Consider the following 18,193-nt stretch of genomic DNA (forward strand, 5'->3'; position numbering starts at 1 on the left):
AGCCTGAAGGTTTTGTCGACTAAAAGCATCCTAATAATGTGTGTAAGATCAAGAGATGCATTTATGGGTTAAAGAAAGCATCTCGTAACTGGAATCATCATTTCGATGATGAAATCATAAAGTGTGGTTTTATTAGAAATGTAGATGAACCTTGTGTTTACATGAAAACTAGTGGGAGCTTGGTGACATTCTTGGTCCTATATGTGGATGACATATTAATCATCAGAAATCATATTCTAACTTTACAAGGTGTAAAGTATTGGCTAGGAAAGTGTTTCTCAATGAAGGAGCTAGGTGAGGCACAATATATTCTTGGAATCAAAATCTATAGAGATAGATCAAAACGATTAATAGGTAAAAGCCAAGGTAGATATATTAAGAAAGTATTGAAACGCTTCAATATGGAAAACTCTAAGAGAGGATTCCTATCCATGGCACATGGCATTGTACTAAGTTCATCTCAATGTCCTTGCACAAAGGCTGAGCTAGACAAGATGAAAGATATTCCATATGCTTCTGGAATTGGATTTGTCATGTATGCTATGAATTGTACAAGACCTGATCTTGCTTATGCTATAAGTATGGTAAGCAAGTTCCAACAAAATCCAGGGGAGAGTCATTGGAGAGCTGTGAAGAACATCCTAAAGTATTTACGAAGAACTAATGATTTGTTCCTCGTCTATGGATGCGTGGAAGAAAGCTTAAGTGTAAAGTGCTACACTGATGCATCCTTCACAACTTATCGAGATGATTGCAAATTGCAATTAGGATATGTGTTCATTATCAACGGGGGTGTGGTATCTTGGAAAAGCTCCAAGCAAAGTGTTGTTGCACAATCCACTATAGAGTCAGAATACATTGCTGCTTCAGAAGCTGCACAAGAGGCTGCCTGGATGAAGAAATTCATTAGGGATCTAGGGGTAGTCCCTACCATTCAAGACCCCCTAGACGTTTTCTATGACAATGAAGGTGCTACTACTTTGGCAAAAGAACCCTGAGTACACAAGAAGACCAGGCATATTAGTCGTAGATTCAACGTCATCCGGTATAAAGTTGAAAAAGGAGAAATTAGTGTTCACAAAGTTCACACCGATCAAAATTTGGCGGATCCTTTCAAGAACCTCTTCCTCAAGAAAAAATTTAGGGACACGCTCGAGGAATAGGACTTCGCTATTCTAGCGACTGGATTTGATCTATGTATTAGTATTCAATATTGGAACATTTTATAACATCATCGATTGTAATGACTATGATATATATGGCATATGATCTTTTCATTCAATATTTTTTGTGTTCTTTATTAACATGTTTAATCCTTGAGTGAATTTATTTTCTCTAAGAATCCATAGTCAGTTGTTATTGTAGGAGCAATAATGAAATAACACTAATATTAAATAGGATGGTTGACAAAGCGTTGTAACTAGTTTCATAGATACTTACTAGAGAGTAAGTATTGGAGTTACCTGTTCATCATCACTTCGTGGATCGCTTTCATAAATGATACTTGATAAAAGGTAATATTTGTATATCCTTAACACCTGAGATACATATTTGGGACTTGAGTATGGAGAACGTTTTGCTTTGATGTAGTCAAAAGCTATTCTTTTGTTAGGCAGTTATAAAAGCTATTATCAAGCGTGATGTAAATCATGCAAGAGGTGTATGTAGACAATATGAGTTTTGTTCCTCTTATTCGTTGAGAGTTAGACATCTAAGGCCTGATGTAAAGTTAAACACTTACTTGAGATTGACTGCGATCCGTATCTCATGTTTAACATGATGTCTATAGCAAAGGGATAACCGATATACTTACCTTACTCACCATTACTTTTAATATATAATATTTAATATATTAATAATATTATTTTATTGGAGTATTGATTTCTTATAATTACTTCTTTTTTAATTTCTTTTTTATTGGAATAATTATTTTTATTGGATTATTATATATTAATAAATATTATATATATATATATATATATATATATATATATATATATATATATATTAATGAAGATTACTTTATGGGATTATTAACTTCTTATAGTTACTTTTTTAATTTCTATTGTATTAATTCTTTTTTCGAATCGAGTTTGAGATATATTTTGGACAAAACCACAATTTTCGGACCGAGTGATAGTGATGGTGTTGTCTAAAATATGCTATCATCTAGAATGCCCATTCCAGACATTCATTTATATATATATATATATATATATATATATATATATATATATATATATATATATATATATATACACTAGCCGTTACCCGTGCAAAGCGGCGGACGACAAATAGTTTGTTTCGACAATTAATTTCTTTTCGATGGAGAATGATTATTTTCAATTCAATCTTTAGTTTGTTTTAGGAAACATGTCATATTAAAAATAAAGAAAATTCATGAAATGACCAAATTATAGGGTGTTGAGTATTTTATTTGGATGAAAAAAGATCTAGTCAAAACCTTGGAAGAGAAGATTTATAGGAGTTTGTTTAAATTTTAATATTATTTTATTAGTGATTAGTTGTAGAATTAGCTTAATGATTTGGACGTCTTAAAAAATATTATTATTTTATTCAATCTATTTTTAGAAATAGTGAGATTTGTTTTATAAGATAGTAAATATATATATATATATATATATATATATATATATATATATATATATATATATATATAGAAATTAAAAAAAATATTTAAAAGAAGTTAATCCCATAAAGTGACATTCATTAATATATATATATATATATATATATATATATATATATATATATATATATATATATATATATATATATATATATATATATGAAAGAATTAATCTAACAAAAATGAAATTAAAAAGTTAATTAAAAGAAATAAATACTCCAACAAAATAATATAATTAATATATTAAATATTATATAATAAAAACAATATTTATTAATATATAATAATCCAATAAAAAGAATTAATCCAATAAAAAGAAATTTAAAAAATTAATTAAAAAGAACTAATATTTAATACTTCAATAAAGTTAAAAAGAATATATGAAATAATGGACACCATGGTTTAGCAAAAAGACTCAGTTGCAAAAATGGTTCCTGAGAGTAAAATAATCATTTTAAAAAAGTTAACAATATCGCTGTTAAAGTTAACGATATTTGGACCAAATCCGCACAAGGTATCCAAAATTGGACCACCGGTGCACCAACAAACATTTTTGGACCAAAAATGCATAATTATTACTACCATAAAGACCATTTTTACAATTTTGTCTAATAATAAGTGTTATTTTTAATATATAATATTTATATATTACTAAATATTAATTTATAAAATTATTAATTTCTTTAATTAAACTTTTTCAATTATTTTGTTATTGAATTTTTAGTTAGACTATTATGTATGAAAAAAAATATTATTTTTAAAGTATAATATTTATATATTAATAAATATTATTTTTTGGATTATTAATTTATTTTAGTTAATTTTTTTATGCTAGGAATTTTTTTTATTAGATTATTATATATTAAAAATATTATTTTAGATATAGAATATTTAAATACTAATAAATGTTACATTATTAGATTATTAATTTCTTTTGTAAGTTTTTTTTAATTTCATTTTTGGAATAATTATTTTTTATTCGATTGTTACTTTTAATTTATTATTTTCTTTATTTAGTAAATACTATTTTGTTGGATTATTGGATTATTAATTTATTTTTAATGTATACTATTAATTCTTTTTAATACTATTAGTTCCACCTCAAATTCGCCAAAATATACAAAAATGTCACCTCTCGTCATCGAAGATCATCGAGATCACCACAAAACATCTTCATTGGAGGTCGGACAAAAACTCACCATCATTTTCCAAACAACGATGAAGTTGGTCACCTGCGATAACACAACTATCATAACCTAATCACCACCATCGCTTTTAATGTTTAAATAAGTTTGTTACACATTGTGTGGGATACAGATGATTCCAGCAGATTGTGAAGAGGCTGTTGTAGGTGGCTACAAGTGATGTTGTGTCAAAAAAGTTAGTAAGGTTTACGTCAAACCTCGATGAAAGTGTTCGGCGGTGATCCCAACGATTTTTGTTGATAAGAGGCGGCGCTTTTTCGTATTCTGACAACTTTGTGATGGAACTAATAAAATTAAAAAGAATTAATATCATACAACAAAAATAAATCAATAATCTAGTAAATAATATTAATTATATAAAGAAAATAATAGATTGAAAGTAATATTCCAATAAAAAAACTAATCCAAAAAAGAGGAATTAAAAATTTAACTAAAAAAATAATAATATGATAATGTATTATTTACTAGGATATAAATATTATAAATAATATTTATTAATACATAATGATAAAAAAAGAATTACTCAAATAAATAAAATTAACTAAATTAAATTAATAATCCAATATCATAAAATCAATTAATATATAAATATTATATATTAAACATAATATTTATTCATATATAATAATCCAATTAAAATATCTGATAACAAAGAAATTAAAAAATCAATTAAAAAAATTAATATTCTAATAAAAAATATTTATTAATATATAAATAGTATATATTAAAAATAACATTTATTAATATATAAGAATTTAATAAAAACAAAAAGAAGATATGTAGAAATGGTCCTCATAGTTTCATTGCAGAAATTGTCTCTAAAGATGAAAAAATAATTTTAAAAAAGCTAACAGTCAAATTGAAAATGACAAAAATGACAACAAAACATGTTGAAAATGATAAAATTTATAACTTTTCAAAAGTTGGGACCTTATCAACATAAAATGAGAAACCATAATGGTCATTTTTGAAGTTTTGTATAAACATAATGTTTTTATGTTTCACATTATTTATTGTTTTTATTTGAACTTTTATATATATATATATATATATATATATATATATATATATATATATATATATATATATATATATATATATATATATATATATATATATATATTAGAATAGTTAATATGTGGTTATTATCTATATAACTACTAAAATGATTCATTTAGACTAAAATTACCGAGTTTTTTTTTGTATAAAGTAATGAAAAAACAAAATTATTTCCTTGATTCTCTCTAAATAACAATTCTAACTTATCAACAATTTTCTTTTCTTCTTTATTCTTTATGATTAGAAGGAATCAAAAACCAATGAAGCAATCAAAGCCAAGTTTCATTCAAAAAAGAAATAAGGAATCAGATTAGCTTTTTGACTCGGTAATCATCAACAACCGCTAAAAGCGCGTTTGAGGTTATAATGAATATATATATATATATATATATATATATATATATATATATATATATATATATATATATATATATATATATATATATATATATATATATATGAAAGAGTTATTTTGAAAACAAAAAAAACCTTAAAATCATAAAAATACATAAAAAATATTTAGAGATTACAAAACTTTTTGTTTTTAATTTTTTTTTATAAAAAATCACAGGTTTTTTAATAAATTCGTTGAAAAACAATTAAAAATCAATTTTAAAAAAAAAAAAATTTCAAAAAAAAAAAATATTTAGCGGATTTATTTAAAAACCTGCGATTTTTACATAAAAAAAGTTTTGTGATCTCTAAATATGCATTTTTATGAGTTTTAGGATTTTTTTTTTTTTGGTTTTTGTTTTCTATAGAACCTAAACCTCTCTCTCTCTCTCTCTCTCTCTCTATATATATATATATATATATATATATATATATATATATATATATATATATATATATATATATATATATATATATATATATTAAACTTAAGACTTTTAATACACTTGACGAAAATTGCAATCCAAAACAGATGGAAAGAAGATATTTTTTTTCCACAAACTTTTAAGAACTAAAAGATTCCAGTAATTTTTTCTTATGATATTTTTTTAATAAAAAACGATTTAATGTATTAACACGGTCCTATAGAAGCCCCATTGTATAAAAAATCTCAAAAAATAGGTATATACGAAATATTTATATACGTATTTTTTAAGAATATGTCCATTTTTTATGTTTGTGTGGTTTGGTCCATTATCCCTATGAGTACATCAAAGAGGGGGCCCTGTTGGTTCGATATCCTTGTGCTTACTTTCTAGAATTGAGTTCGTTATCTCCTCTCCTGCAAATGATGTTAGTGTAGCTGGGTTGATGTATCGGGTTTTATTTAATGCAAATGATGTTAGTGTAGCTGATTTGATGTATCGGGTTTTATTTCATGCAAATGATGTTAGTGTAGCTGGGTTGATGTATCGGGTTTTATTTCCACGTAGGGCGTGAGGTTGAGAGTTCTATTCTCTTAAACTGTCTCTTGTGGTGTCCACACGTTGTGAATTTTTCCCTTGAAATCCCTATGGGGGTTAGGTTTGCCTTGTAAAAGAGCTCGAATCCGGGGTGGTTGTTGAAATATTACGAGTAAGCTTCCATTTAATTCGTTTGCCGTTTCCAAATAAAAAAGTTTGTCATCTCTTTATTAACATAAAAAACAACAATTGATAATACTAAGTAATCCTGTACTAGGAATCAACAAAAGCTTGAAAAACGAAAACATTAATTAAATGCTTTAAAACGGAGTAAATTCTTATACAAAAAGTGATAAAGATAGAGAATAAATGCCAACCATTTCGAGTTGTATAGTGTTTTATCAAGAGGATTCAAATGGAAAACTAACAAACGTGATACTAAATTGTCAACTTCAGAATATGTTCTTATTAGCACTACGTATGATGTCTACGTGACAAACAAATGTGTTTCCATTCACTAACTTACGTGCATCAACATGCATATAGCTATATACACCTGTTCGGTTTTGAGGTTCCTTTGGCCACAAATGCATATAGCAAAAGCATGAATAAAACAACACAATAACCCATAAACCCAAGAGTCGGATCCATGTTCAACCAACCTAAGGACAAAAATCAACCATAGATAAGAATTAGAACACCTATATTTGTAGCCCTTGTTTTCTTTATTCCCTCAACTAATTGAATGGAGAAGGATTTAAATTATAAGGGATAATTAGGTGACCACTAAGTAATTATAACATTGATATTATTATATTTGGGCCATGAGACTATCCCCATTAGTGAATAGTCCCAATGGTTTACCCCAAAATTTAAAAAAAAAAAAATGAAATGATGTGAGCTGCTTGTCCCCACAACCTAGTTCATCACAATTCACCATCTTTCTCTCACTTTTTTTTTTCTTTTTTATATTTCATTTAATTTTAAAAAAATTGTAGTGGTATTAATTTAAAAAATAAATAAAATATATTAAAATAAATAAAAGAAAATTCTCTACAAAATGAGACAAATGTTTATATATTTTTTAATAATTTTTTAAAAATAAAATAGTATTTTGGGTTGGTTTGCTAATGTGATAAAAAGTTCATGCTTAGTTAGGATGTATATGTAGAAGATAGAGAAAATTGTTTAATAATAGATATTTGAGTTTGGTTGGATTGCCAATGAGGGTACTCTTATAGATTTATAAGTTTCATTGAACTAATTAAAGTCTTAATAAATTAACAAACTAGATCCCTATAATTCTTCTCTAACTAATATTGCTTATATTTGTCCATTTGTGTAACCCAAATGGACCCTGCCATTAACAGTAATATTACCAATTATTATGACTGTGGGCATTATTTACGACAACCTCCCACATGTACAAGTCACTTTAACATTGTTTAGTCCAATATTCACTAATAACAGGCAAAAACTATGTCATCCAATGCAACTACTATACTTATTGCAACTTAGCAATAAAACAAACCATAGACTAGAAATAACATATTCCTTGCCTTTTTAATATATCTATATCATACGAGCTTGAGTCCCGGATAATATGTCAACCTCAGTGTTTAAGTTTATGTTTCCTGAATGAGATGTATGATGACCACACTAAACTAGTAGTTGATTAGATAAACCTAGTTTGAGGTTGGCCAAACATTTCATTGTTCAGACCAAATCATCGAGGGGCGTAGAGATATCGACTTTACCTGTTAAGGCAGAAGAACCAGATAAACATTAACTACATAAACCCAACCTATTCCTCATGTCATATCAGGTTGATCCCATTATAGCTTTCAGTTACGAACAACTTTGGGGAAAAACCAAGTCATAACAAATTGTAGGGAAAAAAACCTCATTCATCTCCATTTTAAGAATATTTGATATTTTCATCTTAGAATTACTCATGAAATAGTCCACAAAGTAATCTTTAAGTGCAAGTTACTCCAATAACTAAAATCACCATTTACAAAACTAATGAGTATTAGTGTAACACTTGTGTCCAGATTGGCTATACTTAATTGTAACAAGGACATATGATGGATTTTTGAAGGAAACTCTGTGCCATGATGTGGAAATGGTTAATTAGTCGCATGATTTTTTAGACCACCACGGCATGGACAAGGAAGGCCATGACGTGGCAGCTAATTAGGCCCAAGCTCGTGACACTTTTAGGGTTCCTTTCATATTTAAGCCCCTCTAACTCAATTCTAGGGTTTGTTTCTCGGCCTCTATTCCCCTCAACCTCATAAAAACCCTAATCATTTCCCTTTAGATGGTTTTGGTGCTTTTTAAAGGAAGTGAGGAAGAATTGGTGCAAGGATCAAGCTAGCAACACCTTATCATCTTATCACCTTCTGGACCATTTGTAAGGATCCAAGTCTTTACCTTTTCAGTTATTCTCTTAGATATAGGTTGTTTTGGTCCTTTTTTGGTTCATAGAATTGATTTGAGTGAATGGATGGAATAAAGTTGGCAACTTTATTGCTCTATAGTGTCCCTTGAGCATCATATCTTAAAGATCTGAAGTTTGGTTGTGATTTGTGAATCTAGCATGAGTTTTAGGTTATTTTCTTTCCATTTGACCTATGTTGATTTAAGGACATGCATGGGGCATGCATTTTCATCAAGTAGTCATTTTATGGACTTTTGGTATCCCCTTTAGCTTCTGCAAGAGTTGGGGTTAAGGACTTTTTCAGATTAAGGGCTTAACGGTTAAGATATTATGGATTTTAGATTTATTTGGACATAGGGTTTAAGATCATGATCTCTTTGGGTGTCTTAATGGATAAAGTTGGAAACTTTATTCATTTAGAACATAGATTGGACCAGATCTGAGCTTTGGAGCTCTTGGAATTGAGGAAAGCAGCTTAATCCGTTAAGCTGCTGGAAACCTAGTGCCAATGATGTGGCGACTGGGAATTTCTTATATGTTTGGTTGGGTGAAGGCCATGACGTGGCGCTGAGCTAAATTCAACTCTGGCCGTTGACTTTGATCGTTAACTTTTGGCATGGGTTGAATTTTTGGTCAATCGTAGACTTAGGGTTTACCATGTGTGGATTGTTAGGAGGTGTTTTACACACATCTTTTGGTGGTGAGTGCCGTTGGTGGTCATAGGTGCGGCATCACACGAGGTTTTAGTTAACATCATAATTCAGGTGAGTCTTCACACAGTACTTATGGGTTGAAGGTACCAATACCGACCCATTGGATTATTTTACGTAAGCTAGTTTTCTTTGTGACTCTTGCATGTATTAGATGTGTTTGTATGTGTATCGCGCGATGCCGATACAGGTAGGGCCTGATGAGTATGTTGGGTGGGGCCCAATGGTAGTCGGGCAAGGCTGATTGTATGTACGGTATGCGGTATTTTGGGAACTCAATAAGATTTTTTCTTACGGTTAGTGTTTATGGTTTCAGGTACTTCCGGTTCGAACGGAAGGGCCTGGAATGAGAGCACAAATCCCCTATAGTTTAATTCCACATTGATAACTTTTACTCTGATGTTTAAATGCTATTTTTATCTTGAATGATTTTGAGAAATTTTTTTTATATAAATTATTGTTTTAAAAATGAAATTTTTTAGCTTAGTGAGTTCCCCAAAATATACAATGGGCGTTGACCGACAACCATCGGGTCCCGCTCGGAACAGATCTGTTAGTAATCATGCGATGGGCCTCGCCAACACACACGTCAAGCCCTATCCGGTATTAGGCCCCGCCCAGCATTGGGCCCTGCCTAGCATCGGGCTCCGCCCAATATACATACAAACACATACAACACATGTAAGAGTCACAAAGACAACAAGCATATTATAACATAATCCAATGGGTCGACATTGGTGCCTTTGACCTGCATGTACAGTGAGAAGACTCGCGCGATGATGCACCAATCACCACCATCAACTCTCACCATTAAAAGATGGGAGCGAAACACCTCCTAACAATCCACACAAGGAAAGCCCTAATCTACCTTCTAAAAAAAGAGATTGACTAAAAAGTCAACTCATGCCAAAAGTCAACGGTCAAAGCCAATGATCAAAGTTTACTTTAGCTGACCGAAACATCATGGCCTTCACCTTACCAAACATATGGGAAAATCCTAGTCTCTATGTCGTTGCGACCTATGGACACGTTGTGGGCATTGGGTTTCCTATAAATTAATGGATTAAGCTGCTTTACTCGATTCCAAGATCTCTAAAGCTCAGATCTTGTCCAACTATGGTATAAATGAATAAAGTTTCAAACTTTATCCATTAAGACACCCAAATAGATCAACATCTCAAGCCCTAGGTCCAAATAAAGCCAAAATCCATAATGTCTTTACCATTAAGACCTTAATCCGAAAAATTCCTTAACCCTAATTCTTCTAGAAGAGTCATGGGCTTGGGCCTGCTCATGTCACACCCCCGGACCATGACGACGGAAATGTCTGGGGACGGATAACGTCATTGTATTGTATCATCACAATTGAATATAAATGGACATATCAACCCACACAACATATATTAGGATATATCAACATACATTGTTTACATATAGTATCTGTTCATTAATTAAACAAAAGTGATATAAAAGTAAGAAATTCTAAAATGCAGCAGATCCGGATCTTAAGTACCTGCTTACTAGTTCCCTGAGAATACAAGTCATTTTGAAAATTGTCAACATGGAATGTTGGTGAGTTCATAAGCATACTTGTATGAAAATATTTCTAACATCTTTGATTGTAAATAGTGGTGTATCTCCAGATAATCCGATATTTTCTATGAAAATGATTTGTATGCCTTGTTTCCAGAACTGTGAATATATGCATGCATGTCCTTGGTTTTCTTTTGTTTGTAATTGTAAAGAGTATCTTCCCAGAAAATCCAATATTTTCTGTTGTATGAAAATGTGGTCTTAAACCCTAGATTAGTAGTGGAAAACATTAGTGTACCGGGAGGAAAAATGCAGTTTTATATTTTATAAAACCGGTGAAGTGTAAGCTTCCCGTTGTAACAGCCCGGAATTCCAGGTATTGTTATATTTACGATTTTGGGTGTTTTAAGAGGGGACTCGGCGAGTTGGAGCCTAGACTCGCCGAGTAGGATCGCGGAACTGGTCGCGGGTTGGAGCCTAGACTCGACGAGTCCGGATATGGACTCGGCGAGTCTACGCTGTTTAGCGAAAACCCTAACCGTTCAGGTTTGGGACGTATATAAGGGACCTTATGGCCGTCATTGTTCACCCTAGTCCTCTGAGAGAAACCCTAATTCGATTGTGAGCATCAAGAGCAAGGTTGAAGACCATTGTTGATTTTGGAAGTGTTGCTTTGCAAGGAAGAGGAGGCTTGGTTAAGGGAACAACAAGGGAAGCCACGTTCTGAGGATGGGGGACACAGAGAGCACGTTATTCAGGTAATATTTCGAGTTGCATCCTTCTATGTTGATGTGTATATGGATTTAGGGTTTATTGAACCCTTTTGTGGCTAGATTGAGTGTTACCTTTGTCCCCCAAACGATTGGAACCCTGTATTGGGATCTTTAGAAGTCCAGAATGTCCCATGCCTGAGCATTTCGGGAATTAATGGAGGTTTTGGATTGGAATCCTTATGCCTTAGGTCAAAATGTAAATTATGAGTCATGGGGTGTATTATGAGCACCGAAATGAGGACCTTACGTGATGAATCAGTCTTGGAAGGCCAGACCTACGAATGGTCGGAGCAGTTCTGACCTTAGAAAGCAGTTTGAGCGGTTGCATGGCATGGACTCGCCGAGTCCGATGAACAGACTCGACGAGTAGCTTGAAGATTAACTGGGACTCGTCGAGTTGTTCTTCAGACTCGGCGAGTTGAGTCGGGGTGGCCCCGCGATTCGTCCAGGAGGAACTCGTCGAGCCAAGGGGGATACTCGACGTGTAGAAAGGGAATCTTAGAGAATCGGTGAGTCAAGGGCGAGTGGACTCAGAGTTGTCGAACTCGGCGAGTCTTGGGGTGACTCGGCGAGTTAGATCGCGGGTTGAGTGAAGTTCTGAGTATGGGGACTCGGCGAGTCATAGGGTTGACTCGGCGAGTAGGGTCAGTCAGGGGTTGACTTTGACCTTGTCTTTGACCAAGGATTGACCAGTGGTTCCAGGGGTACTTTGGTAGTTGTTGTTTATTGTTTGAGTTCAGTGCATTGGTGGCTGTCCAGAGGTGGAGATCGTATCAGTGATCGAAGCAGCTTGAGCTATCTGTTCAGTCAGCAGTTTCGAGGTGAGTTATCCTCACTATATCGCTAGGGTTCATGGCACCAAGGCCGACCCTTTTATCGGATGGAAATCCGGGTAGTTGTCATTACATGATATGGGCCGGAAGGCATTGCTATGTGGACCGGAAGGTCAAGGCCTGGAAAGGCGTATGTATGCATTTAGTATGTTGACTGATTCGTAGCGTAATGTTATGCTAGTGACCGGCTAGACCGGTATCTTATTTAGAGTAATGCCATGATATGTGATCTGTTGATCGATTGTTGTCTGTGAACTGCTATATGAGTATGTGTTATGATTGCTAGATCTGGGGTGTGACCCGATATGTAGGGTCGATCTATGATTTGTTATGTTATGTGTGCATTTTATGCTATGGGCCGGAAGGCAATATGTTATGGGCCGGAAGGCAATATGTTGTGTTGTGGACCGGAAGGTCGGCGTGGGTAGGACCGGAAGGTTTACCCAGCAGGGACGGAAGTCCCCTGAGACACATGGACTGGAAGGTCGTGGCCTGGAAGGGCGTATATGTGGTTGGTATTTTGGGGGTATCTCACTAAGCTTTCGGGCTTACAGTTGTGGTTTTATGTTTCAGGTTCTCAAGAGTCTGTGGCAAGGCAAAGGCGTGATCGTACCGTTCCTCGCGTTGATGTTTTATGATATGAACCTGGGAGAATACTCTGTTAAATAATGTATTGAAAACCTTTTTGTAACAACTTTATTAAAATGAGTGGTTTTTGAAAAGTTTTAATTGTTTTGAAATTTTGGACGTTACAAGTTGGTATCAGAGCCTTGGTTTGAGTGAATTGGGGAAACATTCGTGTGACTCCAGTCTCAAATCGAGGAGGATTTTAAAAAGAGAAATTAAAATGGTTTTCAAATTTAATAAAAGGAGGACGCGGAGGTACGATCAGCCGGAGCCAGTAAGTAACCCCAAGATACCATGCATGATATTTGTTTTATTGAGCTTGATAACACAGCATGCTAGAGTTAGGCTAGGGATCTTCAGGAATTCATGATAATGTTGCCTGATTTGTGATGCCTGTAGCCTAGGGTTCCTTATGGGGTATTCTCAGTGTTCCTCTAGAGGTGAGGGTTGATAGTTGTTATGCATGTGCTCTAGGGTTTTGTGGTACTACTTCATACAAATATGGGTAGGTGTGGAAGGTAGTATGGGCCCGTACTACTGAAAGCACAGGACCCATACGCGTATCAGGGAAACCATGATCTCTAGGGGTTGGGTTGCGAGAATTGGATCCCAGGATTGTGGAAAGTGTCTGAGATTGGTATGGTGTCTTCAGTATGGAGATTTCGAGGCATGATGATAGTGGATCCGGATCAGGATCGGGAGCTGGAGAGCGAGTTTCGGGTGGATCGGTGCCGTCTGAGGTTATCGATCAAACGAGCCCGAGCGAGTTGGATGCGAGGATTCGCAAGATCCTGCATGATGGGGTTGCTGCATTGTTCCGGGCTGAGTTGCCGGAATTGTTTGGGTCGATCAAGACCGCCATGATGGAGTATTTTGATGAGCGATATGTGGCTCTCGCAGAGACGGCTGCCGCGGTGGCTACAGCGGCTGTAGCAGCGGCAAGGGGAGGAGCTAGTCGGAGTTTCAGTATCGGGACTTCTATTATACGAAGCCTCCCACATTCGATGGCGTTCAGGACCCGATTGTCGCCATGAGATGGTTATCAGACGTGGAGGGGTGTTTCTTCACGAGTTTATGCCCTGCTGATCAGAGGGTGAGGTATGCTCTGGACCTATTGGGGCACGGGGCGAAGGATTAGTGGAGATTGACCACGGAGTCATATTCCGATGCGCAGAGGGCTGCGGTTTCACGGGATCAGTTCAGAGAGATGTTCAGTACTCGCTATGTTCCGCGAGATGAGAGGGAGAGATTGGCTCGGGAGTTCCTTGGGTTGAAGCATGATTCAGAGTCGGTGACTGAGATCACCAGGATGTTTATTGAGAGGGCGATGTTTTGCCCTGAGTTCGCTTCGGAGCAGGTTCAGATGTCCCGATATCTGAGTATGCTCAAGGGGGATATCAGACAGTTCGTGTCTGTGCAGAGGTGCGAGACCTTGTTGGTGTTGCAGGAGGCCGCCATGCGGCGTGAGTTAGAGGTTGAGTTGCAGTTACGTGAGCTGAGGCAGGCTCCGATGCAGTCGCAGCTAGCGCCGAAACGGTCCAGTACCATTGATGTTGGAGTGGGGGATCAGAGCGGCCACACTTGTGGGAAGTGTGGGAGGGGTCACACCGGAGTTTGCTGGTCCGGTGGTGCATGCCGCATGTGCGGAAAGGAGGGGCACTATGCGCGGGATTGTCGGCAGTTAGTGCCGGTTCGGGATTTGAGGATTTGTTATCATTGTCGGCGGGTTGGACATTTGAGGGTCAACTGTCCACAGCTTCCTACAGGACCGGTGCAGGCTCTAGCACCGGCCATCTTGAGGAGTTCAGGAGGAGGACAGGATGGACTGGAGCCCCAAGGGCTTAGGGTCGTGCTTATCAGCTTGCGGCGGAGAGAGACGGAGCAGTGCCGGAGGCAGCTGCGGGTATGATGCTTTCTTGATGTCTTGATTATCTTGCGTTGATTGTGGCGTATTGTTTGTGCTGGTATCTTGCGTGGATTTCGATGCGGTATTCGTTGTTTCGCGGGTTTGGAATGGTTATGGATTGGTGTTTCAGGTTTTCGCTTTGGCATTCGTTGTTCCCTGATGGTTTGGTATGGTTATAGTTTGGTGTTTTGGTGCCGGTATCCTTGTGCGGTTTTCGATGCGGTATTCATCCTTTTGCAGGTTGTGGGTTTGGTTATGGGAATTCCATTGGTTATCATTCGTGAGAGTTGATAGTGGAGATGCGGCACTGGTTTGGATGTCGGGTAGCATCTACAGTCGTGGAGTGGATAATTGAAAGACCGGATTCTTTTGAGTGAATTGATCAGGGAAGAGATGTGTTTTGCTGAGGGTTGCTTATGCTTGTGGGAAGCAATCATGTGTAAGTGTTCTCTTTGTGCGGGGTTGTCCTGGAAGGTCGTTAATGGCGATCGGTGGCTCTTAGTCAGTGCTTTAAGTGGGGGAGAATTGGAGAATTCTCCGGGAGATCGATGAGTATGTGAGGGTGCTTAGCTGTTGGGATTCAGCAGTGTTCTGTCAGCTCAGAGTATAGGCTGACAAGAGCGAGTGTCGGGTATGCGGGGCGGGCTACAGACCTAGGGCATTTGATTGTGGAGGCCTGGGAGCAGGCCGGGATCAAGTTTGAGTAGGTAACCGGGGTTATGCGATCAGAGTATTTGTATGCTTGATGTACGTGATGGGTTGTACTGCATTAATCCCACAGGATTTATGTTGTGCATGTTTCTAGAATTGGAACCGGAAGGTTCCCAGAGTTAGAACCTGAAGGTTCACAGAGTTGGGTGTACGGACCCACAGAGATATAGCCTCGAGTGGCTAGTGTGTGTTATGAGAGTCGGCCCAGTCATATTAGGGACTCTGATGGTATTGTTGGATCAGTTTGAGATTTCGGATTTTGTATGTTGCAGTGTGATTACATTGGAAGGTCTGGCCCCGGATTAGTGATTTTGTTTAGTTGAGGTAGTGAGTTGGTGGAGTGGAGAGAGTGCATGGGCTTGAGAACCCCTGCAATGAGAGCCAGAGTATGTGAATAGCGGTTACGCAATAAGGGTGGTGTCGCTTGGGGCGAGCACCGTGGCACCGGTTGGGGTGGCATTATGGCCAAGAGGGTTCCTTGGAAAGGGAAAAGAGAAAGGTGTGTAACTACGAAAGGGAGTGCAAGTTCACGAAAGTGAAAGCTGCAGAGCAGAGTTATGGTTAGAGTATTTCGAGTATGGTTTTGAGCATCGTGATCGCGGCAGTGAAGTAGGAACCCATCCGATTTGGGATGTCTGTCGAGACTCAGAAGGGATTCAGGGGGAGAGAGAATCTTGAATTCTCAGTGTGATTCTGATCAGGGTATAGGGTGGATATTAGTGGTTCATCCTAGGAGATGTTCGAGGATGTCATCAGTGTAACGGGGCTTCCAACCTGTGGGTGTTGGGGGCTAGTTCAGCAGGTGTATGTGATTGCAAGAGGAGAACTCGTGAGAGTTGCTCTAAGAGTGAGAATGAGTCTCTCAGTCGGTCCGGAATGGACAAAGTGGGCTTTGGATCGGGGATCCGGTGGTTCATGGTTTCCTAACCCTTAAGGGTCGGGTGATTGTTGAGATTTAGAGCAGAGTTACATCTTGGGTAATTCTCGGTTACAGAGAGTGATGGGCAGCACAGAGATCGTGCTTCAGTCGACAGCGCAGATTCAGCAGGTTAGACAGAGGTTATTGACCGCCCAGAGCCGACAGGAAAGTTATGCAGACAGACGTCGGTCCGAGCTTGAGTTTCAGGATGGCGACTTCGTACTCCTGAAGGTCTCTCCTTGGAAAGGAGTGATTCGATTCGGGAAGAGGGGCAAGTTGGGGCCCCGGTATATTGGGCCATTTCGTGTGATTGCAAGAATAGGCCGGGTAGCCTATCGTTTAGAGTTGCCAGCGGAGTTGGGGCAGATCCACGACACTTTTCATGTGTCGCAATTGAGGAAGTGTATAGCCGACGAGTCGGCAGTGGTTCCATTAGAGGATATTCAGGTGGATGCGAGCCTGAATTATGCCGAGAGACCAGTGGCCATCAGGGATCGGAAGATCAAGGTTCTGAGGAACAAGGAGGTACCTCTGGTGTTGGTTCAGTGGCAACACCGGAAGGGATCGGAAATGACTTGGAAGCCGGAGCGTGAGATGCGGGAGCAGCATCCGGAGCTATTTTCAGAGTGAGACTTCGAGGACAAAGTCTAGTCCTAGTGGGGGAGAGTTGTAACAGCCCGGAATTCCAGGTATTGTTATATTTACGATTTTGGGTGTTTTAAGAGGGGACTCGGCGAGTTGGAGCCTAGACTCGCCGAGTAGGATCGCGGAACTGGTCGCGGGTTCGCGACTGGACTCGACGAGTCCGGATATGGACTCGGCAAGTCTGCGCTGTTTAGCGAAAACCCTAACTGTTCAGGTTTGGGACGTATATAAGGGACCTTATGGCCGTCATTGTTCACCCTAGTTCTCTGAGAGAAACCCTAATTCGATTGTGAGCATCAGGAGCAAGGTTGAAGACCATTGTTGATTTTGGAAGTGTTGCTTTGCAAGGAAGACGAGGCTTGGTTAAGGGAACAACAAGGGAAGCCACGTTCTAAGGATTGGGGACACAGAGAGCACGTTATTCAGGTAATATTTCAAGTTGCATCCTTTTATGTTGATGTGTATATGGATTTAGGGTTTATTGAACCCTTTTGTGGCTAGATTGAGTGTTACCTTTGTCCCCCAAACGATTGGAACCCTGTATTGGGATCTTTAGAAGTCCAGAATGTCCCATGCCTGAGCATTTCGGGAATTAATGGAAGTTTTGGATTGGACTCCTTATGCCTTAGGTCAAAATGTAAATTATGAGTCATGGGGTGTATTATGAGCACCGAAATGAGGACCTTACGTGATGAATCAGTCTTGGAAGGCCAGACCTACGAATGGTCGGAGCAGTTCTGACCTTAGAAAGCAGTTTGAGCGGTTTCACGGCATGGACTCGCCGAGTCCGATGAACAGACTCGGCGAGTAGCTTGAAGATTAAC

General features: G+C 37.1%; 1 protein-coding gene across 1 annotated transcript; it reads left to right on the forward strand.

Annotated features, from left to right (window-relative positions):
• Positions 1-431: 431 nt before the first annotated feature.
• On the forward strand, positions 432-998 carry LOC122195364 (secreted RxLR effector protein 161-like). Its single transcript, XM_042897217.1, has one exon. It carries the CDS (start codon positions 432-434, stop codon positions 996-998), a length of 567 nt encoding a protein of 188 aa, XP_042753151.1.
• Positions 999-18,193: the final 17,195 nt, after the last annotated feature.

The sequence above is a fragment of the Lactuca sativa genome, chromosome 1, assembly GCF_002870075.4.
Source record: "Lactuca sativa cultivar Salinas chromosome 1, Lsat_Salinas_v11, whole genome shotgun sequence".
NCBI classification, from domain to species: Eukaryota; Viridiplantae; Streptophyta; class Magnoliopsida; order Asterales; family Asteraceae; genus Lactuca; species Lactuca sativa.